At 38.5% G+C, this 24,404-nt stretch overlaps 1 protein-coding gene across 1 annotated transcript; it reads left to right on the forward strand.

The window, feature by feature from the left end:
• The first annotated feature begins 168 nt into the window (after positions 1-168).
• Positions 169-23,991, forward strand: tgfbrap1 (transforming growth factor, beta receptor associated protein 1). Its single transcript, XM_052559009.1, has 12 exons — positions 169-336; positions 1,311-2,012; positions 2,960-3,154; positions 9,970-10,124; positions 10,222-10,304; positions 12,569-12,910; positions 13,243-13,300; positions 15,909-16,052; positions 16,134-16,280; positions 16,383-16,542; positions 18,311-18,747; positions 20,526-23,991. Exons 2-12 carry the CDS (start codon positions 1,325-1,327, stop codon positions 20,718-20,720), a joined length of 2,604 nt encoding a protein of 867 aa, XP_052414969.1. The 5' UTR covers positions 169-336; positions 1,311-1,324; the 3' UTR covers positions 20,721-23,991.
• The last annotated feature ends 413 nt before the right edge of the window (positions 23,992-24,404 follow it).

A 24,404-nucleotide genomic window follows, 5' to 3' on the forward strand; every position in this document is an offset into this window, starting at 1 on the left:
AGCCTACAAACTTAATTATCTACCGTTAACATTCTAACGAAACTCCATAAATTAAGAATAATTTAGTGAATTATTTAAAGAAATTGTTTTCTGTTTTAACGACATTAACGCCAAAACTAAAAATTTTATGGAACCTTTTTCGGTTTCACAAATAAATAATCTAGCCCAGAGCCCACCCTCGTCACGTGGCCGGATGTATTTCGTTGGAGATACAGGAAGCGTTACCGCAGGGAGAGTGAGCGAGCAAGGGAGGTGGAGTGGGGCGCTTGAATGAAACGGGCAGGCCGTGAAAACACTGCCATCTCTCAAATCAGGACCGCACTGGCCACGGCTGGGGTACGATATGCGCTCGACTTTAACATCATCTGCGTTCTCTGCATGCCGCACCACTCACACACACACTCACACGACCAGACACGTAGGCTGTGTGTTAAACTCTAGCGAACTGTCTACCAGCACAGCCTTAATGGCTTAATAGGCGCATATTAGGAAAAATCCAAAAGGAATATTTTTAGATGGGCATCTCACTAAGCTTTAAAACACAGCCGTAGACGCCCGTGATCAATTCACTTCTGTCTGTCGTTCATATAAATGCTCACACCAGGCTGGTGTGGATGTGAAACTGGTGCTGGTGCTTAAAAGAGGAATTAAGTGTTGATTCGTCTTGATATGGTTTTCCTAGTGTAATCTAGTGTAATCTTTGGCTGGTTTGACAGAAATGTATCTCGCATACAACTTTGTATTACTAAAAATAACTGCCTTTTGCGTTTTGTAGAAGAACGGGACAGGTCTGTAATGAACCTGTGTGGAATACAAACCACAGGTTGATAGGCACCTGTTTTTTTACGTCAGAGCTGTGATTTATAGCTTTAGAATATGCTAAATTATACCAGTTAGTGACACTAATAAGCCATTTTGCGTTTCTGTTTAGAATATTGTTCATATTTGTTGTCAGCAGTGTTGGGGAAAGTTACTTTTAAAAGTAATTCATTACAATATTGGATTACTCCCTAAAAAAAGTAACAAATTCCGTTACTTTTTATGAAAAGTAATGTAACTTGCGTTACTTTTACGCTACTTTCGCATTACTTTTTAAATATGAGAAGGGCTTAATTATCTTTAATATAAGAAGTTCTATTTATAGCTTTAGTTTAGACTTTGTTCAGCAAGACAGGGAAACTCTTTACTTAACTTTTTATTTATTATAATAATAACAAAATCTTTATAATATTCTTTATATTATTACTCCTACTTGTCAGTGCAAGTCTAACCTTACACGTTGAATTTGTCTTTGTTTTCTCTCTCTGTAGATGTGGGTGGCATCATGAGCGTGAAAGCTTTTGAGCTGGTTCCCGCCGTGGAGCGGGAGCAAGTGATGGGTGAAAAGGTGCGGATAATCATCGAATGCATAGAGTGCTGCGGCAAACACCTGTACCTTGGCACCAGTGACTGCTTCATCCATCACTTCCTACTAGAGGAACACACTACAGCCAAAGGTAAGCTGGCCTACAGTGCCCAGAAGCTCCTCCACAAATACCTGGGCCTGAAGAAGCCAGTGGCTGAGCTGAAGGCTGCCTCTGCGTTGGAGCGTCTAATTGTCCTCTGTGACTCATGCATTATTGTTGTGGACATGGTTACTCTGGAGCCTGTGCCCACTGGTGGCACAAAGCTCAAAGGTGTGACTGCGTTTTGTATCAATGAGAATCCAGTGACAGGGGATGCGTTCTGTGTGGAAATGGCAGTGGTTTTGGCACGCAGACGGGCTGTCCAGATCTGTACAGTCCATGAGGACCGAGTGCAGATGATAAAGGAAGTAACCACACCAGAGCAGCCCTGTGCTCTGAGCCTGGATGGATTCAATATCTGTCTTGCCCTGTCCACACAGTATATGATTCTCAACTACAACACAGGAGCCTCTCAGGACCTGTTCCCTTATGACTGTGAAGAAAGGAAACCCATTGTGAAGAGGATTGGCCGGGAAGAGTTTCTCCTGGCTGCTCCAGGCGGGCTCGGTGAGTTAAATGGTCAAAAATGGCATTGAATGATCAGTATGTACAGATTGACCTTCTATTCAAATTTTAATATAAGCTCGCCCCCAGCATGAGGCTTTTCTTTTCCTTATTGGAACATTTTAGTCATCAATGAAATTTTGAGAATCTTCACTGGAAGTTTTCATTCAGATCTGTGACTGAATATCTTTTATGGTTTAGGTAAGGGAGATTTTAATATAAATTAAGAACATGTGTTTGGATAAATGTAACATTTCATTCTGAAAAAATAAATAGACTAAAAAATGTATTCTGCTGTCAGTGATGACTGAGCAGTGATGACTTTTGTTGTAGGAAATTAAGTTTCTTATTAAGATTCTTATCATCAAGATAATCTTTACAAATAAACACAACTTTTATTTTTTAAACAAAAAAAAAAAAATCACCTTAAGTAAAAAACTATATGTAAGCTATAAACAAACAACACCACAATTACTGATGAAGTTAATGTTGAAGAATAAAACTGAAAATGAAAATATCTTGTTCTTATGTTAACCACAGAACTTATTTGAGACTTTTAACCAAAAACCCAATTAAAACCTCATTGACTTCAGAATAATGGAATCCTATATGTGAAGTGGTTGTGGCTTTCAAAAATGTCAACCCTGCAAGAGATGCAAGCCAATATTCCTTTTTTTGTTTTTTGGACTTTTGGAAGATATTGTTTGTGGTATAAATTCTTAGTAAGAATCCCTTTATATTCACACTAATGCATTTCAAAAGGAAATGACTGAGGACTCTGTATCATGAATTGTTTTTATGGTTAATGCATCTGTTATTTGTTTATTTGTCATTTGTATTATAATGTTAGCCGCACCCCACCTGAGATATGAATCTGTCTCCTTGGCTATGTCTGTCGTCATGGCAATCACTCGTGATGAGTCATGGATCTCTGTATCGTTATCTCTCAGGGATGTTTGCTAACGCGGAGGGCATATCTCAGCGTGCTCCGGTGAGCTGGTCAGAGAGCGTGATTGCGGCGGCTGTGTGTTTCCCGTATGTGGTCGCTCTGGATGAAGGCTTTGTGACCGTTCACAGCATGTTGGACCAGCAGCTCAAACAGACGCTATCTTTCAGAGATGGACACCTTTTACAGGATTTTGAAGGTAAGAGTGCTGTCCCATACATTTACCGTTTATTTCTTCCTTGCACTGTATTAATTGTACTGGGGACATTAAGGCACAGTGTACCTATTTGGCATGTAGTCAGTCATGAAAATATAGCTTTCCAGCATTCCAGAGCCAGAAAAGATTTATTGACAGTTAGACTGGACCTACAGTAGAAACATACGGCAGATAGACTGTGTTTTCATTTACATCATGTTAAATGTGGGGGTCTGCTCTGTTTATAGCATATTCACAGTCAAGCTAGTCAGGCTCACTGCAGTCTTTGAGGTGGAAACTATGACTCCTCTTCGATGATGTATGCAGAATGTCTCCAATCATTTGTTTAGTTTGCTTCAACTCAGATTTTCATTGTGGTTAAATATGATGCTTTGAGGAAAGCTGGTAACCGTTGTTACAAGTGATCATTACCTTAAAAGTTTAAAACCAATATGTGACCGTGAACATAACGATGGCTAGAAAAAGGCAACCTAATGGCATATGCATGTTATTAAGAAAATTTTACATGCTGCATCTTTAAATGTGTTCCACAAAACAAAATTACAGTTCACACAAATGTACTGTTCCAAATTTTTTATTTAGCTTCAATGTTGTTGTTTTTTTTTCAATCTTTATGAAGAGCGGCAGCTGTGGTCTAATGGTTAGAGAGTTGGACTTGTAACCTGAAGGTTGCAGGTTCGAGTCTTGGTGCTTGCAGGAGTTGTAGTTGGGGGGAGTGAATAAACAGTGCTCTCTTACACACTCAATACCCATGGCTGAAGTGCCCTTGAGCAAGGCACTGAACCCCCAGTTGCTCCCTGGGCGCTGGATATAGCTGCCCACTGCTCTGGGTGTGTGTTCACGGTGTAATCACTTCTCACTGCTGTGTGTGTGCACTTGGATCGAATCGTGTATCGATAATAGTCAGAGATATCAACATAAGCAGATTTCTCTGTCGATAATCAAGGTGATATTAGGCTCATTCTCTTATTAATGTATTAAATAATAATAGCTGCCGTTATTATTGTTATTATTGTTATTATTTTTATGCACACCGCACTATAATGTGATGCATGCAAAATACATTTTGGCCGTTACAAAGTCTCCATCCACAAACATACATCATCCATCATCTGCAGATATAGGGTATTTCGTTGCACTTTAACAAGTAATCTGAACGATCTGTATATGTGCAATATTTTAAACGAGCCCTCACTAACTGAGTTTAATGCCACAGTTGTGTTAGAATGCATTTCATTTTTGTTTCTTTGGCGGTGCGTCGGGCTCGTCGTGAGGCATGCTCCGGAGTGCTGTAGACTGATGCATCAGTTCAATTCAACTTTACTCCAAATATATCAACTTACCTGTTTTGAATACTTTTATATTTAACGTGTTCGATTATGATCAATATTAGTGTTAAACTGTTGAACTTTAAAATAAATCTACTACTGATTTTCACCATTGACTGGTTTTGCAGAACATTTAGACTGATTACCTCAGTATGTAGATGTGGCATATTTGTCACAGAATGCACGATATGACAGTTGCATATTTTTTTTTATATTTAACGTTAGTTTAATCAGTCCGTATGTTTTAATTATATTTTTTCGATTATTGGTGATTCCATTGGCTCTCTCGCGCACCTGTGCGGTTTAAAACACCAAATTGTTATGCTATGACAAGAACAAAGAGTTTCTCTCTTGCTCCACCCATGCACGATAATATCGTGTATCGTCGATCTCACGGGGTGACGATTTGAAAAATGACCATATTGCCCAACACTAGTCTAAATTATTTGCAAAATAGACTGTTATTTTCAATCCCAGGTGTCATGGCATTGATTCAGTCAGACAACTAATTTCTAAACCGAATCCGTTCCAGTTATCAACTCACTTGTGGTGCCTTTACGGCACGGTTTGTGTTTCCTCTGCAGTTTAGTATTGTTTTAGAGTGGGCGGGATTATTCTCATGTCATTATAGTGGAGCCGCCTCTACTGCCACGACTCCTTTGGTTGTTAAAAAAAGGTGTGCTCTCTTCAAAACAGTTGCATTCAATTCTTCGCTGGCTGTGCTTCTTTAAATCTAGTGGTTTTTTTGTATTTGTGTCGCAAGTTCAGTGATGCAGGTCGTGACTATTCTCTCTGGCCAATCAGTGGTCAGCAGAGTTTGCACGTCACGTTTTGGTAACGGTACGGTTCACTTGGAACCTCAACCATGGTGGTACTAAAAAAAGTACAAGGTACTGTACCCAGTGGAAGCCCCCCCCAAAAGTGAACCATGCCAAGCCATACAGGGAACTACACTAACCTTTACCACTGGTGGCACTTGCGCGACTAACTTTTTCAGTTATTTGCGCAAAACAAAATTTGGTCGCACAAACTTTTTATATAAGCCGCTCTGGATAATAATGACACTGTACTGCATACAGATGTGCTTTTTATTTTACTTGCCATCTTTTAAACCACATGCTGTCTTGTTTTATTTCTTACAGTACACACAGTGCATTGCTCTGTCTTGGTACCTTAACCCAGGGCCATAGCTGGGTTAGAGGGGCCCTGGTGCAAATCGTACAGTGAGCCCTGTCTGAAATGGTTTAATATTTACAGTATGTTCGTTCTATTTATTTATTTCTGCTATTTACACAATGGTTAATTTTTTTTAAGTTTGTAGGTGTCCAAAAACTAATTTAAAATGGCACTGCATAGTCTTCACTGTAAAATAACATACAGTCAAACCTAAATGTATTCAGACACCTTCAACATTTCTCACATTATCACAGTTTATTTGTTATAGTTTAGAAATTTAGTTCTTGTGATATTTTATTACCAGAGTTAAAGGGGGGGTGAAATGCTCATATTCACTCAATCTCCTGTTAACCTTGAGTACCTATAGAGTAGTACTGCATCCTTCATATCTCCAAAAAGTCTTTAGTTTCATTATATTTATAAGAGAAAAATAGTCTGTGCCGATTTTTTTCGGAAAAACAATAGCCGCTGGAGGTGTGACGTGTGGGCGGAGCTAAAGAATCATGAGCACAAGTAGGCTTTTGCCTTGAGAGCATTTGGAAGTTGTGACATTACCGTGAGGAAAAAAAAAACATCATCCAAAACAAACCATGGCTAACAGTCAGATTCAGCCGTTTATTTATGATCCAGAATCAGATCCCGAGGCTGAAACTGAACGAGAGCAGCAGCAGCAACGACTACAACAGGACGTCTCTATGTAGTATGTAATGAAACTGTATATATTTGCTTATGTAACCCCTCTCTCCAGGGTCCTTTCTGACGCTCCTCGCACTCGCTCCGAGCGGGGCTCGCACCCAGGTCTCCGGCATGGGAGGCGGACGCACTAACAAGGAGGCAGAGATATTTTAAGCAGTTTTACTCACCGCCTGCGGTTCCAACAAACGATCATGACCCTTTTTCGTTGGGATTGCATCATCCTTAAGAAATAAACGATACGCAAATCGGGCGTCAAACTGGGCCTTGTTTGTAAAACAAGCATCTTCGAAATGCAGGGAACAAACAAAAACACTTGCACAACATGTTTTTTTTGGGGGTTTTTTTGGTAATCTGTGCAGGGTTGTCTTGCCCTGGCAACCAAAAACACATTTCATTTCTTTTGTGACATTTCGCTCTCGCTCTGATCAGTGAATGTCTCTGCTCTGCAGAGCATGGTCCGGTCGCTAATTTAATATATATATATATATATATATATATATATAATTTATTTTTTTATCAATTTCACTGGTAGTCTACTGTATGAAGAATTTTTGGGTATAATATTTCACGATCACTGTATTTTGCTTTACTCACTTACATAAATGAACTAGTGTCCTGCACCCACCAGTAAAACAATATAATCAATTATATCAGGAAAGCTGGCTGTGGATAAATTCTTGTTAAAACTACAAAGTAATTCAATCAAGAGCAGTGAGTGATTTACTTTCATTTTCATACATTAAAGACACTGACAGCAGAGCTATTAAATTAGGCGCGGTCACTTTAAGAGACATTATAATGATACACACCCGATTTATTTCCAACTCTTTACTTTCACTTAAGACATAACCACAGACTTTTTGAACACACTTTCCATGACAGGTATTTTGACATATTTAGTATGTATTTGTTGTCGGTACAAAAGCAAGAAGACGTCTCTGCGTGCGCTCTGAACACCAGAACACAGCGGTGCTGAATTGAGCTCTTTCGCATCCTTTTCTGTTTGTTTAAACTGTGATTTGTATTTGTTCATTCAGGTGCAGGAGGACACGAACGTCCTTAAGGAGAGCTCAGTTCAGTGTTTCTGTCTGTGAGACGCGGCTCTCTCTCTCGTGCGCAACCAACAGAGCTCGCGAGTAACCAGTTGAGCTTTCCCGCATCTTGGGGATGAAGCCAACTTGATGTGTTGAATGCTCAGAGCACGTTATGAAACATATTTTTAAAATACACATTTCTGTTTTAATAAATGCTCATAGTAAATCATAGCATATTGCCTAAAACATAAGGTAGGTACAAAAATAATCAATGATACATTTGCGACCTCATAAAAATTAGGATCGCAATGTCATTTTGAAAGTTTTGGTCATTTTGGTCACACTGTAGTTCCCTGCTGTACCATGCAGTGGAAAAACGCCATTTGGCGAATCGCAGGTTATGATTTAAACATGAATATATGATAAAATTCTGCGCCAATTATGTAAAATAAAAGTTTATAATTGGGTGCATAGATTCAATCAATAGTGAAAATACTATTAGTGAAAATACCAAAAGCAAAGGCAAAAAATCTGTGCACCAAACAAAATGCAAGTTCATTGTCTTTTGAACAAACGGAAAAGTTTTTCCTTTGCGTTTTTAAAAATGTTCACACATAAATGACATTTTCGCAGACGTGTAAATGCAAATCATTCATCAAAACATCATGTATTTTTTAAATGTTCACGCTGTATTACATATGGCAGGCCAGTAGTTTGCACTGTCACCTTGTTAGTAAACAGTACCTGTTGCCGTGTGTATATGAATTGGTTGTAATATTGAAGTAAATCCACGCTTTGCTGAAAAACCGTTAGCAAACTCTTGAGCAGCAACAATAGTACCATGTACTCTGTTTCCACCATTGTTGTGTAAGTTGTGCATGCTTGCCTTTAAAATCGACACATACAGTGCATGTCTACATACCAATCAAATACTACGCACGCGCATTACGTCACCATTTTTAAAGATTCTCGTATTGGGTGTTTACACAGAAACCACAATGGTGGCATTTTCAAAAAACTTGCTCTTTGAAACCTGTTATCAAAAATGTTTTCAGTCCCAAAAATGTCGTTGTCATGTAACCGGACAGGAAAACACATAAAAAGTTTCCAGTTTTTGTCTGAAAACATTGTGTAAACGGTGCCTAAGTTAGCACCAAAGATTGTCCAGCAAGGTCTGAAATATTTTATTTGTGTGTATGTGTGCACGGTCACTTTTTGTTTGTTTGTGTGCTATAGTTTTTGTTGTCACCCTCATCTTCAGGGACATATTTGTTCAGTGGACTTTGCATTTTGTTTGGTGTGTGGACATGTCAAAGACATGTCAAAAACATTATTATTATTTTTTTTTTAAGGTTTAATCACACAAAATTTCTTCCATGTTTTATTTTTAATAGTAAATCCCCTTTGTTTACCAAAAAGTTACGTTTTCTTAATTTTCAATAATTAAAAGATAAATTAAATTAATGTTTTATGTGCATCTCTGAAAATGCTTTATTTAAAACCCCAACCGAATGGCACTTAAATGCACTTAATTCATCTGTCAACTTTATTGTCATTGTTCACAGTATAACTACAGACAGAGAAACAATGGGTAATAATTAAATGTTTTTTTATATATATATGCATTGCATTCTATGCATTTAAAAAAATAAAAATATATATATTTTTTCTAATAAAGGAAACTTAGTTGTTAAGGAGTCTTATTTTCTCTTGCATAATTAATGTTGCACTTTAAGCAAAAACACATTTTATCCGATTACTTGATTAATCGATATAATTTTTGGTAGAATACTCGATTACTAAAATATTCGATAGCTACAGCCCTAAAACAGAGTTTCAGAAGAAAATTTACAAAAACAAAATCCTGTAAGAAACAGCAGAAACGTCACCGATTTAAACATTTCAATATATATTAAGATCTCAGGTGTCTTAGTTGTTATTCCTTCAGATTGCTAGTGCTACAGTCTACTGTTTTACCAGAATTGATTTCTCTGAAGTGCTGAGGTAAATTTCCCTACAAAGCAGCAAGGAAAATGTCTCCTGTCAAGACTTGCTAAAGCTTGATAGGGCTTGAATCAGGATGAAAAAAAAAACAGACTCATTCACATTTAATAAAGCAAGCGGTGCAGAGAATATAGTGAAGGCAATTTACTCAGGAGCTCCTGATGTAATGTGTTATGACAAGCTCAGATCAGGTCAGTCGCCATACGTCTTGCTTCAAAAACTCATTATTGTGCCGATCACAAGCTTGATTGTTTTTCAGTTGATAAATCATGTACGACCACGGGCACTCACACATTCTCATGTCCTATCAATGTGCTTTACTTTATGCTAAAGTTTGTTTTCATAAATGTGGCTTGTAGTGAAATTGGTGTTTTATGTAAACACCTGTTCTCCCTTTCATATCACTCAATGTTCCTCAATGCCTTGAACTATAGGTACATCAGCTACAGCATTCAAGTTATGCAGTGCTCAAAGTTCTGATAATAATTAGCTAATGAATTTTTTGTGTCCACTTTGTAAAGAAGAACCTCAATTCTTTATTTCTGATGCCCTCTCTCAGGTAAGGTGGTCTTAGCCTCTTCAAAAGCAGTGTATATACTGGTTCCTCTACCTCTGGAGCGTCAGATCCAAGACCTGTTGGCAAACCATCGAGTCGAAGAGGCCCTGACCCTCACCGAGGCGGCACAGAGAAACATTCCCAAAGAAAAATATCAGGTACCACAAACTGATCTGGCAAACTGGTGAAGAAATGAGTGTTTCTCTCAATAGGGGAAAGGATTTTAATTGACAATTTTCTCTTTTTATGTTGTAGATATTGCACAAAAGAATTCTCCAACAAGCAGGATTCATCCAGTTTGGCCAGCTACAGTTTTTAGAAGCAAAAGAGCTTTTTAGGTGAAGTGTTTCATTTTGTCATGTAATTAATACTGTTAATTGTCGCTCAGACCCAGATGCTTCAGAAGATGACTGAACGAAGTTAATTAACTTCTTTGCTAATTGCTTCTTATCCCTCTGTGCACCTGACCCTTATCGCCGTATGCTAATAAATGGAGAACAGTAACTTGTCTAACAGCTGAATAAATGGCTGACATAAATATCAGTAGATCTACCATGTTGAATTCTGCATGTATTTTAAGCTTCTACATCTATCATACAGCAAGAACTAGAACTAGAATCTATTTAAATCACTAACTGCTTATACTACCATAATATTCTACGTCGATGACATGGAAAAGGTGCATCTAGAATGATTTACTATAGAAAAACATGGCCTTCAGTAAAACTTGGAATAGAATTGGGCAAATGGACAGTTTCCAACCAAATTATTATAGTATTATTAATTGGTATTAGTCATCTTGAAAAATATTTTAGTATTTTTGTTCTTGTGTCAGATTTATTTCTTTTATTCACTACTAAAATTGTATTTATAATTTTTTTTAAAGGGTTAGTACTCAAAAATGAAAATTGACATTTAATTACTTGGGTAATTTCAAACTCGTAAGCCCTTCGTCCATCTTCAGAACACAAATTAAGATATTTTTGATGGAGTGCTTTCTGAGCCTGCATAGATAGCAATGTAACTGATAGAAAAAATGTAGCAAGGACAAAATTAAAAGAGTAATTTCATATCAGTGGTTCAGTCTCAACGAATAAGAATACTTCATAAGTGAATTGTTGGCCTTCTGGAAAGTATGTTCATTTACTGGATGTGTACTCAATACTTAGTAGGGGCTTCTTTTGCTTTAATTACTGACTCAAATCAGCGTGGCTTGGAGGTGATCAGTTTGTGGCACTGCTGAAGTAGTATGGAAGCCCAGGTTTCTTTGACAGCGGCCTTCATTTCATCTGCATTGTTTGGTCTCTTGTTTCTCATTTTCCTCTTGACAATAGCCCATAGATTCTCTATGGGGTTCAGGTCTGGTGAGTTTGCTGGCCAGTCAAGCACACCAACACCATGGTCATTTAACCAACTTTTGGTGCTTTTGGCAGTGTGGGCAGGTGCCAAATCCTGCTGGAAAATGAAATCAGCATCTTCAAAAAGCTGGTCAGCAGAAGGAAGCATGAAGTGCTCCAAAATGTCTTGGTAAATGGGTGCAGTGACTTTGGTTGTCAAAAAACACATTGGATCAACACCAGCAGATGACCTGGAACCCAAAATCATCACAGACTGTGGAAACTTAACACTAGACTTCAAGCAACTTGGGCTATGAGCTTCTCCACCCTTCCTCCAGACTCTAGGACCTTGTTTTCCAAATGAAATACAAAACTTGCTCTCATCTTAAAAGGACTTTGGACCACTGGGCAACAGTCCAGTTCTTCTCCTTTGCCCAGTTAGGTGAGTGAGTGACATGACGTGACATTCAGCCTAGTATGGTGACCCATACTCAGAATTTGTGCTCTGCATTTAACCCATCCAAAGTGCACACACACAGCAGTGAACACACACACACCATGAACACCCCGAGTTGGGGGTTCGATGCCTTGCTCAAGGGCACATAAGTCGTGGTATTGCTGGCCCAAGACTCAAACCCACAACCCTGGGGTTAGGAGTCAAACTCTCTAACCACTAGGCCACGACTTCCTCAGTTAAGATGCCTCTGACATTGTCTGTGATTCAGGAGTGGTAACAAGGAGTACTTCATCTGTAGCCAAATTCCTTGACACATCGGTGCGTGGTGGCTTTTGATGCCTTGACCCCAGCCTCATCCTATTCCTTGTGAAGTTCACTCAAATTCTTTAACCAATTTAGCTTGACATTCCTCCATGAGTCTGCGGTTCTCTCAGTTGGTTGTGCAACTTTTTCTTCCAGACTTTTTTTGAAGGCTCAGGAAACGTTTGCAGGTGTTTTGAGTTAATTAGCTCGTTGGTATTTCACCATATTCTAATTTGTTGAGATAGTGGATTTTTTTTTGTTAAATGTGAGCCAAAATCATCACAATTAAAATAACCAAAGACTTAAACTACTTCAGTCTCTGTGCACTGAATTTATTTAATACACGAGTTTCACAATTTGAGTTGAATTACTGAAATAAATTAACTTTTCCACGAGATACTAATTTATTGAGATGCACCTCTGTGTGTGTGTGTGTGTGTGTATACACACATATAAAATATATCATTATTTTAATTTTAATAGCTTTTTCTGTTGCCCATTTTAGGAAAGGACAGCTTGATGTACGGGAGCTGATCTCTCTTTATCCACTGCTCCTTCCCGCCTCTTCCTCTTTCACCCGTTGCCATCCACCGCTTCATGAATTTGCTGACTTGAACCACCTGACGCAAGGAGACCAGGAGAAGGTACAACGCTTCAAACGTTTCCTCATTAGCTACCTGCACGAGGTGCGTAGCAGCGACAGTGCTAATGGTTTCCGTGAAGATGTAGATACTGCATTGCTGAAGCTCTACGCAGAGACCGGCCACGAGAGTCTCCTTGACTTGCTGGCTTCCGATAATGCCTGTGTCTTGTCAGACAGCGCCCCCTGGCTGGAGAAGCATCACAAGTGGGTACTCGCTTTTATTTTTCCTTTGAGTAGCTATGGATCAGAAGATCCAGTTTTGAGTTTATTTTTGCAAGAAAACTAAAGATGTTCCAAAGATGATGCTTGTGACACCTTTGCTGATCATCACATTTTGTAATATTTTGGTTGGTGTCTCATAAACCGTCATGATGCATTAATCATCCATGCCCTCTGTCCTTTTATTCAGTTTAGTTACTATGACAGCGCATGAATTAAAACTTTAAATGTCAGTGTTTGACAATGGTTAAATAACTTTTGTTGTAATTCTTAATGTGATTTGACTGTAAATGTTTTTTTTTTTTCTCTCTGTTCAGGTATTTTGCTCTTGGGCTTCTGTATCACTACAATGGCCAAGATTCTGCTGCTTTACAGGTGAGATCTGATTGCTGATGTGCTGTCTGATTGTGTGGGGACCGCTTAGCCTAAGGCCCAATTCTATTTTATACCCCTTCCCCTTCCCCGAAAAAATATTCCCCTAAGGATTGGGACACCACTACTATGAGGTCACACGCCATCATTCATCAACTAGCGCTTACAATATACACACATACTGGTGAGCTGTTGTACATTAGAGCTTTTAATTATCGTTCTGTATTAATGAGCTGCTTACTGACACATATGACATGACACATATCGGAAATAGCGCAGCTCACACATCCAGGAGAAAATATACTTGTCAACGCTGCCCCATGATTTTTATTAAATACAGTTTAAATACTGAATCGCTACATTATATTTTCCAGCAACGAGAGGATACAATCGCTGTTTTTAAAGGGGGGGTGAAATGCTATTTCATGCATACTGAGTTTTTTACACTGTTAAAAGAGTTGGATTCCCATGCTAAACATGGACAAAGTTTTAAAAATTAAGTTGTACGTTTGAAGGAGTATTTCTGTTCCAAAAATACTCCTTCCGGTTTGTCACAAGTTTCGGAAAGTTTTTTTCGAGTATGGCTCTGTGTGACATTAGATGGAGCGGAATTTCCTTATGGGTCAAAAGGGCACGTCTGCCGGAAGAGCGCGCGCTCCCGTATAGCAGAGCACTGAGAGCACAACAGACATTCACTGATCAGAGCGAGAGCGTCGCGAAATGTCACAAAAGGAGTGTGTTTTTGGTTGCCAGGGCAAGACAACCCTGCACAGATTACCAAAAGAGAAACAGCATTAAGGGACCAGTGGATGGAGTTTATTTTTACAGAGCATCAACGGAGTTGTGCAGGTGTTTGTGTTTGTTCCCTGCATTTCGAAGATGCTTGTTTTACAAACAAGGCCCAGTTTGACGCCGGATTTGCACATCGTTTATTTCTTAAGGATAATGCATTCCCAACGAAAAAGGGTCACGATCGTGTGTTGGAACCACATGCGGTGAGTAAAACTGCTTCAAATATCTCTGTGTTGTTAACTTAGCTATCGGCGCGTAAGCAAATCAAGTAAACAACATGCGATGTTGTCATCAAACTGCACTTTCCACATGTACGGCTTAAAAAAAAAAAAAAAAAAAAAGACGACAAAGTGGAACTTAGTCTTTTTCCAAAACCGCTAAGCAAATATATACAGTTTCAGTACATACCACATAGAGACGTCATTGCTGATGCTGCTCTTGTTAAATTTCAGCCTCTGGATCTGATCGAATATACGCTGAATCTGACTGTTAGCCATGGTTTGTTTTGGTTGGTTTTGTCCTCACGGTAATGTCACAGCTTCCAAACGCTCTCAACGCAAAAGCCTACTGGCGCTCGTGATTCTTTAGCTCCGCCCACACGTCACGCCTCCAGCCGGTCGTGTTTTTCCGGGAAAAATCGGTACAGACTATCTTTCCCTTATGAATATAATAAAACTAAAGAGTTATGAAGGATGCAGTACTACTCTATAGATATTGGGTGAAAATGAGCATTTCACCCCCCCCTTTAAGTGAACTCACTCTAAAAAGATAAACGCACAGACACGAATACATGCAACTTCCATATCTCTCTCTCTCTCTCTCTCGAATAGGCAATATTTGAGAAAATGGTTTAGCGATTTCTAATTATTGGGGGGATTAGCCCTCATCAATGTCTACGGCAGTTATCATCCTGATCAGACATATGCTATGGCACTATCATGCAGTCACATAATGATATGACGTTAGCAAATATAAATGATTTTTTGCAAACATTTCTTTGAGTAACATGACCATTAATATGAACTCACAATTGAATGTAACATAAAACAAATGATAGATTTTTGTAAAAATCTTTATTTATGCCAAAAAAGCTTACATATGTGTCTTTTTGTTCGCTGTAGCAGCCATGTTGCCGAGATAATTCATACCCCTTCGTTTTAAGTCTGGTCCCGAAAAATCTTAGTTTGGAGGACTATCTGGCCCTTCCCCTAAGGGGTAGAATTGGGATTGGGCCTAAGTTTGCTGCCAGTGTTACTTCACCCAAAAATGAAAATTCTGTCATCAATTACTCACTCTCATGTCATTTCAAACCCGTAAGACCTTTGTTCATTTTCGGAAAACAATTTAAGATATTTTTAGTTAGATATTTTTTTAAGTTTATTTTTTCTGTGTGCAAAAAAAGTGTTCTTGTAACTTCGTAAAATTACAGTTGAACCAGTGAAGTCAGCAGGAGGTAAAAGAGCTCTCAGATTCCATAAAAAAATCTCCTGTTAGACCTTCGTTCATCTTCAGAACAGAGATATTTTTGATGAAATAAGAGCGCTTTCTTACCCTGTATAGACAGCAAGGTAACAATCATGTTCATGGCCCAGGTAGGTAGTAAGGTCATCATTTAAACAGTCCAAGTGACATTAGTGGTTCAACCATAGTATTATGAAGCTACAAGAATAAGGTTTGTCCGCAAAGGAAAAAATATTTTATTTAACAATTTCTTCTCTTCTGCGTCAGTTCATGGCGTTTTATTTGTATAACTTCACAGTTGGATACACTCTCAGTTAATGGATGTGTAAAAGCATGTTTTGGTCCTGTCCTGTTATAGATGTGGATAAAGATTGTCAATGGCGATCTCCAGGACTCAACACGACCAGATCTGTTTGAATATGTTGTGGATTTTCTTAGTTTTTGCTCCAACCTTGATCTTGTGTGGCGGCATGCAGACTGGGCACTACAGAAGGATCAAAAGGTTTGGACTTTATATTATCGTTAACCCACATAATAGTCATTTGGATGTCACTGAATAGGTCTCTTTATCTTTTAAATACAGGTTGGTGTGCAGATCTTCACCAAAAGGTTTACCTCGGAGGAGAAGACGGGCCAGTTAAACCCAGATGATGTGATCACGTATTTGCAGAAGCACAATCAAGCCCTTCTGCTCTACCTGGAACACCTTGTTCTAGAGAAGAGATTGCAGGTAAATCATCACTGTTCTAAGCATTTTTAATTATTTAGTCCAGTCCTGTACCAAAGCTAGAAGTTTCCCTAAATGTTGCATGTTGTGTGTCTGTTGTTACAGAAAGAGAAGTGTCACACACATCTAGCTGTGCTGTATGCAGACAGAGTGCTGGGCCTGATCTCACGACCTTCAGCCACTGAGGACCAGCTGTCTGCTGCACGCCAGAAACTACAACGGTTACTGAAAGAGTCTAATCTGTACAGGGTCCAGTTACTACTAGGTAGGCACCCAGTACATGTTCGCCTGTGTCTGTTCTCCAATAGACATTTAAGGTTTTTATTTTAATGTCAGACACACTGACCATTTGGTTGCAGTGTAATTAATTGTCTTCTTAAGAACATCAACAGCCGAGTTGAGCAGATCTCTAGTGGTCTTTGAGTTTGCAGATATGGCTCATTGCATTTTTGACTGGTCATACAGCAATAATGTCTTTCTGTTCATAACAGGCACTCGAGCCTCTTTAAAGCAGAGGTTTACAGTATCACACTAGATTTCAGTAGAATCTTCTATCAGAATAACACATGAAAGTTAAGACAAATATTTTACTATTGTAATATTGCACTTTTTGTTGTTGTTTCTTTTTTACAATACAATACTCTATTGAAATGAATTCTTTATAAGAACTATAAATTTAATAAGATGGATAAGAATATCTTGTTTGTTTTTGTTTGTATTTTTTTATTAAAAGAAATTGTCAAGTAGTAGCCATAAGAGATTTTGTGAAATAGTGGTAACACTTTAGTATAGGGACCAATTCTTACCGTATTTTCCGGACTATAAGTCGCACTTTTTTTTCATAGTTTGGCTGGTCCTGCGACTTATAGTCAGGTGCGACTTATTTATCAAAATTAATTTGAGATGAACCAAGAGAAAACATTACCGTCTCCAGCCGCGAGAGGGCGCTGTATGCTGCTCAGTGTTCCTGTAGTCTTCCACTGAAGACATAGAGCGCCCTCTCGCGGCTCAAGACGCTAATTTTTTCTCTTGGTTATTGGTTCTAAATAAATGCGACTTATAGTCCAGTGCGACTTATATGTTTTTTTTCCTCGTCATGACGTATTTTTGGACTGATGCGACTTATACTCAGGTGCGACTTATAGTCCGAAAAATACGGTACTATTAATTAGTTGCTTTTTAGCTTGCCTATTATTAACATGTTGGCTGTTTATTTGTGCTTATGAAGTCATATTCTGCATGACCATATGTGACACTGCACCACAAATCCAGTCTTAAGTCGCACATGTATATTTTGATTTGTCGATTTTTCTTTTATGCCAGATCATTTTCCATAAAGATATTTAGAACATTTCCAACTGTAAATAAATAATAATAATTATTAAAAAATTATTAGTAATATCCATTGCTAAGAACTTCATTTGGACAACTTTAAAGGTGATTTTCTCAATATTTAAATTTTTTTGCACCCTCAGATTCCAGATTTTCAAATAGTTGTATCTCAGACAAATATAATCCTATAATAACAAACCATGCATCATAGCTTATTTATATAGATTTCAGATGATGTATAAATCTCTCCTCAGACTGGTTTTGTGGTCCAGGGTCACATATTCTCCATCCCTAACCCAGTACCTTACTATTAATAAGCAGTAAAATTTGGAGTTTGAGGCAAAAGTCATAGTTAGTGGTTTATTCATAGTGAGAATTGGACTTTAAAATAAAGTGTGACCAAAATAATGTTATTCATCAAATTCCAATTGATATGTACACCCACCAGTCACTTTATTAGATACACCTGTTCAGCTCTTCATTAATGCAGATCTAATCAGCTGATTACATGACCGCAACTGTGCATGGTCAAGACGATCTGCTGAAGTTCAAACTGAGCATCAGAATGGGGAAGAAAGGTCATTTAAGTGGCTTTAAAAGTGACATGGTTGTCTGGTACTAGCAAGGAGTACCCGATAAAGTGGCTGAAGGTGTAAAGAGCTGTAATATGGTTTCAGTGTCACCTGCTTGTGTGCTTGTAGGTAAAGTTCAGAACTCGGAGCTGCTGCTGCTTGAGCGAGCTACTCTACATGGGAAGTTAGAGGAACATGACAAGGCCTTGCACATTCTAGTGCACCAGCTGAAAGACTCTGCTGCAGCTGAGGAATATTGCTCTTGGGCCTCTGCGTCTCATGACCAGTTCTACCGTCAGAACCTTTTCCATCAACTTTTGAGTGTTTACTTGGACCCGGATGTACCAGGAGGGGCACAAACAGTGGCTGCCGCTGACTTGCTTAACCAAAACGCTGACATTTTTGATGCAGTGCGTGTGTTAAAGCTCCTTCCAGAGGAGTGGTCTCTAACATTACTCCGTCCTTTCCTGTGCGGGGCGCTGAGGGCCAGTGTGCATGCACGGTGCACTTCCCAGATTGCAGTGGGGCTGGCCAGAGCACAAAATCTCCAGCTTCAGCATGACAGGGTACGTTCTCATGAGTTATGTTTTTATTTTCAATGTCAGCAGCACAGTGTCAAGTCACATGGTGCTCAGTCTATTCATTTAATCAAAATTAATTTAATGTATTTAGGGGGTTACATCTCTCCAGATATCATAATGAAGGGGGAGTGGGGATTCTTGATCAGGAAACTTGTATTATTATTATTTCTAGGGATGCACCGAAATTTCGGCCACCGAAAATTTTCGGCCGAAAATGGCCTTTTCGGTTTTCGGCCGATAGACTTTTATCACCGAAACAACACGGCCGAAATGTTGTGATGACGCAAACAGAAACCGCGACCTGCACGTGCACCTGCAAAGCGCAGACCACGAGCTCCACGCGACATTCACTTAACACCAGTGAGAACATTCTCTCTCTTCTTATTCCTTTATTCGCAGCACTAAAACGTCTCCTAACAAAGAGATTAAGACGGACCACGAAGTAAAAACAAAGAAAAGTACAGTATTATAGAGTCAGTTAGCACACGTCTCACTGAGATCTTTTCGGATCCTCTGCACTTCATCGCGAATGTGCTTGATCCGCGTTATAAAGACCATTACTTGTATGCGTAAATAAGGCAGCGCGCACGAGAAATGATCCAGGCCGCGCTGGATGCGGAGAACCCGCGTGGAGACGGAGAAGCGCCAAGCGCAGGAGACAGATCGGAGCGCAGAAAAAAGACTGGTCTCTGCACTAGATGAGGGGCATGCACCATCGTTGTCTGATATGTTCAGTGGAATTCTGCAAGAAAGTGCCTCAAATAATAATAATACGTTGGCTATTTTGTTCTTAGGCTACTACACACACACACACACACATATATACATACATAATATCAGATTGTAGCCATATTTATGTTAGATTTTCTGCTAGATTTCTGCTTTAATTTGATAAAAATGTTTATTTATGCCCTGGCCCTATTTAAATACACTCTCTCAAATATGTCTCAAATGTCAGGCAGATGACAAGCTCAACTGCTCAACAGCTAGATGGTTATCTGTCTGAAGTCCCCATCCCCAGAAGTGATAACAGTCTTGCCAACTGGAGAAGTAATGCACTTTCTAGTCCTACATAGAAAAATTTCAAATGCACTTCACCTAAATGCACTTTGTTTTTATGAGAGAACTGTTCATTTTAAAACCTTTCTGCAGGCCAGTAGGCCTGTACATTATTATTAAATATACACATGAGTGGGATACATTTTTTGTTTGAATTTTATTTTATACTGTGCATTGTTGCAATGTGCTTAATAAATATTTGCATCATTTGTAATTATGTATTTTTTAATGTTTTTTTTAAATAAGTTATGTAATTGTAATTATCTTTGAAACTTTAATATTAATTTATGCAATTGCAATGTCTTAATTTTAGTAAAGTTAGTACACTGTCATAGCAATAAATGCAATGGTACTAATAATTGGCATAATTTCTTTCGGTGTTTCGGTTTCGGTTTTCGGCCTTCGTTTTCTCTTTTTCGGTTTTCGGTTTCGGCCAAGAATTTTCATTTCGGTGCATCCCTAATTATTTCTTAATAAAAACAGCATTTATTTGAAAAATATAAGACATATTAACTTTACTGTCACTTCTGACCAATTTAATGTGTCCTTGCTGTATAAAAGTATTATTATTATTAAAAAAAAGAAAATTCAGACTAAAATCATTTTAATGTAGGTTTTTAAGTGTGTTCCTTTCCTTTTATAATTGTGTATACTTTACAGTAAATGTCATTGACCCACTAACCACTGCATTCTGTGTTGTGTAGCTCAAGTATCGAGGTGGCCCAATATTAGTGTCTGAAAAGAAAGGATGCCAGCTGTGCCACAATACCTTTAGCGAGCCAGACTGCGCCTGTTTGCCTGGCGGAACACCTGTCCACATTCACTGTGTCGCCAAGAAAACCCTGAACCTACCAGTAGAGCGGCAACACGAAAATGCCCACCGCAGCAACCACACATGAAGCTGATGAGTGCCATGGAGCAGTGGAAACATGCTGGCATCGTACCTGTACCGCACACACAGGGAGAAGGCTGAGTGCATAGAACAGCCATTCAGAGCCCTTGGTGCGACCAGGACCTGCAAATGAGTGTGTGGATGTCTGATTACTATTTATTCCATAATCCCTCTGTGGGCACACACAACGCTGACAATGAATATGAGAATATTTTAATGAACGTCAAACAAAAACTCTAAAGAAAACCTGACAACGTCTTTTTGGTCAGTTGATCTTTTTAGCATTGCCTTATAATGACTGGTCCAGTGGCTTTTTAAATGGATTGTGTCGATAATAACTATTGCTTGCATACTGTTTGGGGTCTGGATGCTAGTGTCTTGACTGTCTGTTCTCTGTGAGCAGAAATCTCCAAAATGAGTGTATGTAATTAAGCTGGTCACTAGGTTTCATTAAACAAACAAAACACCAAAGTTACCTGCTCTGTTCTCAGAGAGTGACAAGTTCTAGCCTTAATTGATTACGTCATGATTCATTTAATATAAGGGAGCCATGCTCAAAGACATATTTTTCATAATTTCATTAGGAGTATGGTTTGTGGTCATAGATATTTCAAACCATTTAATAGCGATACATTTATAGTCTGATCTGGAAGAACTTCAAAGTTACATCATAGTGTTATGTAAGATTCTCCAATGAAAGTCTGATTAATGAGCACAACCCAAGAAAGATATTCTTGTTCATCTCTCTCCTTTCCACGTCAGGTTAACTTGCCTTTATTTGCATTTTAAAGTCAAGTTTAAGTGAAATTGTGGTCATATCAAAACAAACCAATGGACTCAGGCTGTGCTGTTTTTGTGTATGTTATAACTAAATGCTAAAGTGTATATATTACATCCAACTGTTTGTTTCTCATATGCATGTGTGGTGATATGGATATGAGTGCTCATGTCTTAAGAATGCTAAGCTGTGATTTTAATGATATATATAATTTTAACATGCTAAATTACATGTCATGTTTTGGTACGCACGGTAGCAAACAGCTGCTGGAGGTTTTGCCTGATTTATAACCTCATCTCTTAATAAGCAGGCTGTTTGAAAATAAACGTGTAAAATGACTTCGGTTATGACCAGGGAAAGGCAGGGTGACTAGTTGCCTTGAGGTATTTTACATAAACGGTTTAACAAGTACTGCCCTGGTAATTGTGTACAAGGATTATGGTAAATAATATGTATTTTTTTACATTTGTCCCACCGTTAAATACATAAATTACTTTGGGTATTGTACACAATGCCTGTGTAGTAAAGTGTACAGTTTTGTTCAAAATAATAGCAGTACAATGTGACTAACCAGAATAATCAAGGTTTTTAGTATATTTTTTATTGCTACGTGGCAAACAAGTTACCAGTAGGTTCAGTAGATTGTCAGAAAACAAACAAGACCCAGCATTCATGATATGCACGCTCTTAAGGCTGTGCAATTGGGCAATTAGTTGAAAGGGGTGTGTTCAAAAAAATAGCAGTGTCTACCTTTGACTGTACAAACTCAAAACTATTTTGTACAAACATTTTTTTTTTCTGGGATTTAGCAATCCTGTGAATCACTAAACTAATATTTAGTTGTACGACCACAGTTTTTTAAAACTGCTTGACATCTGTGTGGCATGGAGTCAACCAACTTGTGGCACCTCTCAGCTGTTATTCCACTCCATGATTCTTTAACAACATTCCACAATTCATTCACATTTCTTGGTTTTGCTTCAGAAACAGCATTTTTGATATCACCCCACAAGTTCTCAATTGGATTAATGTCTGGAGATTGGGCTGGCCACTCCATAACATTAATTTTGTTGGTTTGGAACCAAGACTTTGCCCGTTTACTAGTGTGTTTTGGGTCATTGTCTTGTTGAAACAACCATTTCAAGGGCATGTCCTCTTCAGCATAGGGCAACATGACCTCTTCAAGTATTTTAACATATGCAAACTGATCCATGATCCCTGGTATGCGATAAATAGGCCCAACACCATAGTAGGAGAAACATGCCCATATCATGATGCTTGCACCTCCATGCTTCACTGTCTTCACTGTGTACTGTGGCTTGAATTCAGAGTTTGGGGGTCATCTCACAAACTGCCTGTGGCCCTTGGACCCAAAAAGAACAATTTTACTCTCATCAGTCCACAAAATGTTCCTCCATTTCTCTTTAGGCCAGTTGATGTGTTCTTTGGCAAATTGTAACCTCTTCTGCACATGCCTTTTTTTTAACAGAGGGACTTTGCGGGGGATTCTTGAAAATAGATTAGCTTCACACAAACGTCTTCTAACTGTCACAGTACTTACAGGTAACTCCAGACTGTCTTTGATCATCCTGGAGGTGATCATTGGCTGAGCCTTTGCCATTCTGGTTATTCTTCTATCCATTTTGATGGTTGTCTTCCGTTTTCTTCCACGTCTCTCTGGTTTTGCTCTCCATTTTAAGGCATTGGAGATCATTTTAGCTGAACAGCCTATCATTTTTTGCACCTCTTTATAGGTTTTCCCCTCTCTAATCAACTTTTTAATCAAAGTACGCTGTTCTTCTGAACAATGTCTTGAACGACCCATTTTCCTCAGCTTTCAAATGCATGTTCAACAAGTGTTGGCTTCATCCTTAAATAGGGGCCACCTGATTCACACCTGTTTCTTCACAAAATTGATGACCTCAGTGATTGAATGCCACACTGCTATTTTTTTGAACACACCCCTTTCAACTAATTCAACTAATTGCCCAATTGCACAGCCTTAAGAGCGTGCATATCATGAATGCTGGGTCTCATTTGTTTTCTGAGAATCTACTGAACCTACTGGTAACTTGTTTGCCACGTAGCAATAAAAAAATATACGAAAAACCTTGATTATTCTGGTTAGTCACATTGTACTGCTATTATTTTGAACAATACTGTATGTGCGCTACTGGGTCTTTGCTTTGGTTTGCTGATGCCTTTTTCCTGAAAAAAAAAAGATCCATTCGTCATGTGTGCAACAAAACTTTCCTCCGCTTTACTGTCTAAAGAAGAGACTGTAAACGTTTTCAGCTTGAGCAGTTATAAATGGAAATCCTCTGTTGCTACATATCTTTATATCCACAAAGTATTTTATACATAAAAAAATACATACTGATGTGTATATACTGTATTCTTAACTATTTGTTGCTTTGTAAATCGATGCTAGTGTGGGTGGAATGTACAGAATGTAAGACGTCCATTTTAATTAATAAAACTATGCCTACATGAATGGAAACACATGGTCTTGGAAGTTCTTTATTCTGAAGGAAAAGTGCAGAGAGACATTTTATAGCCATTATGTATCCAATGAGGATAGTGATAAAGGCAGGGGTCCTCAAGTAGCAGTACTGAACGGAGAAGCAGATCACCTGTTTAAAGCTTTTATTTCAGACAAGCCACAAACATCCATCAAATTGAAGTTACAAGCACTGATGGTAATCACTAAAGCGCCAGTGATTCAGAAACATAATGGAGGACAAAACACAAATAGTTTTTAATGATGTGCCCCGTATAGTTGAAATTAAGATTAGCGCATCTGCTTTTTTTTTTTTTTCTCTTAAGGGTGATTAATTGTGTGTGTGTGTGTTTCTGAGTACAGAAAGTAAATAAAATACTGAACTGTGAAGCTACTTATAATTTAAGGACAGC

This window comes from Carassius gibelio, chromosome B6 (genome assembly GCF_023724105.1).
Source record: "Carassius gibelio isolate Cgi1373 ecotype wild population from Czech Republic chromosome B6, carGib1.2-hapl.c, whole genome shotgun sequence".
Lineage (NCBI taxonomy): Eukaryota > Metazoa > Chordata > Actinopteri > Cypriniformes > Cyprinidae > Carassius > Carassius gibelio.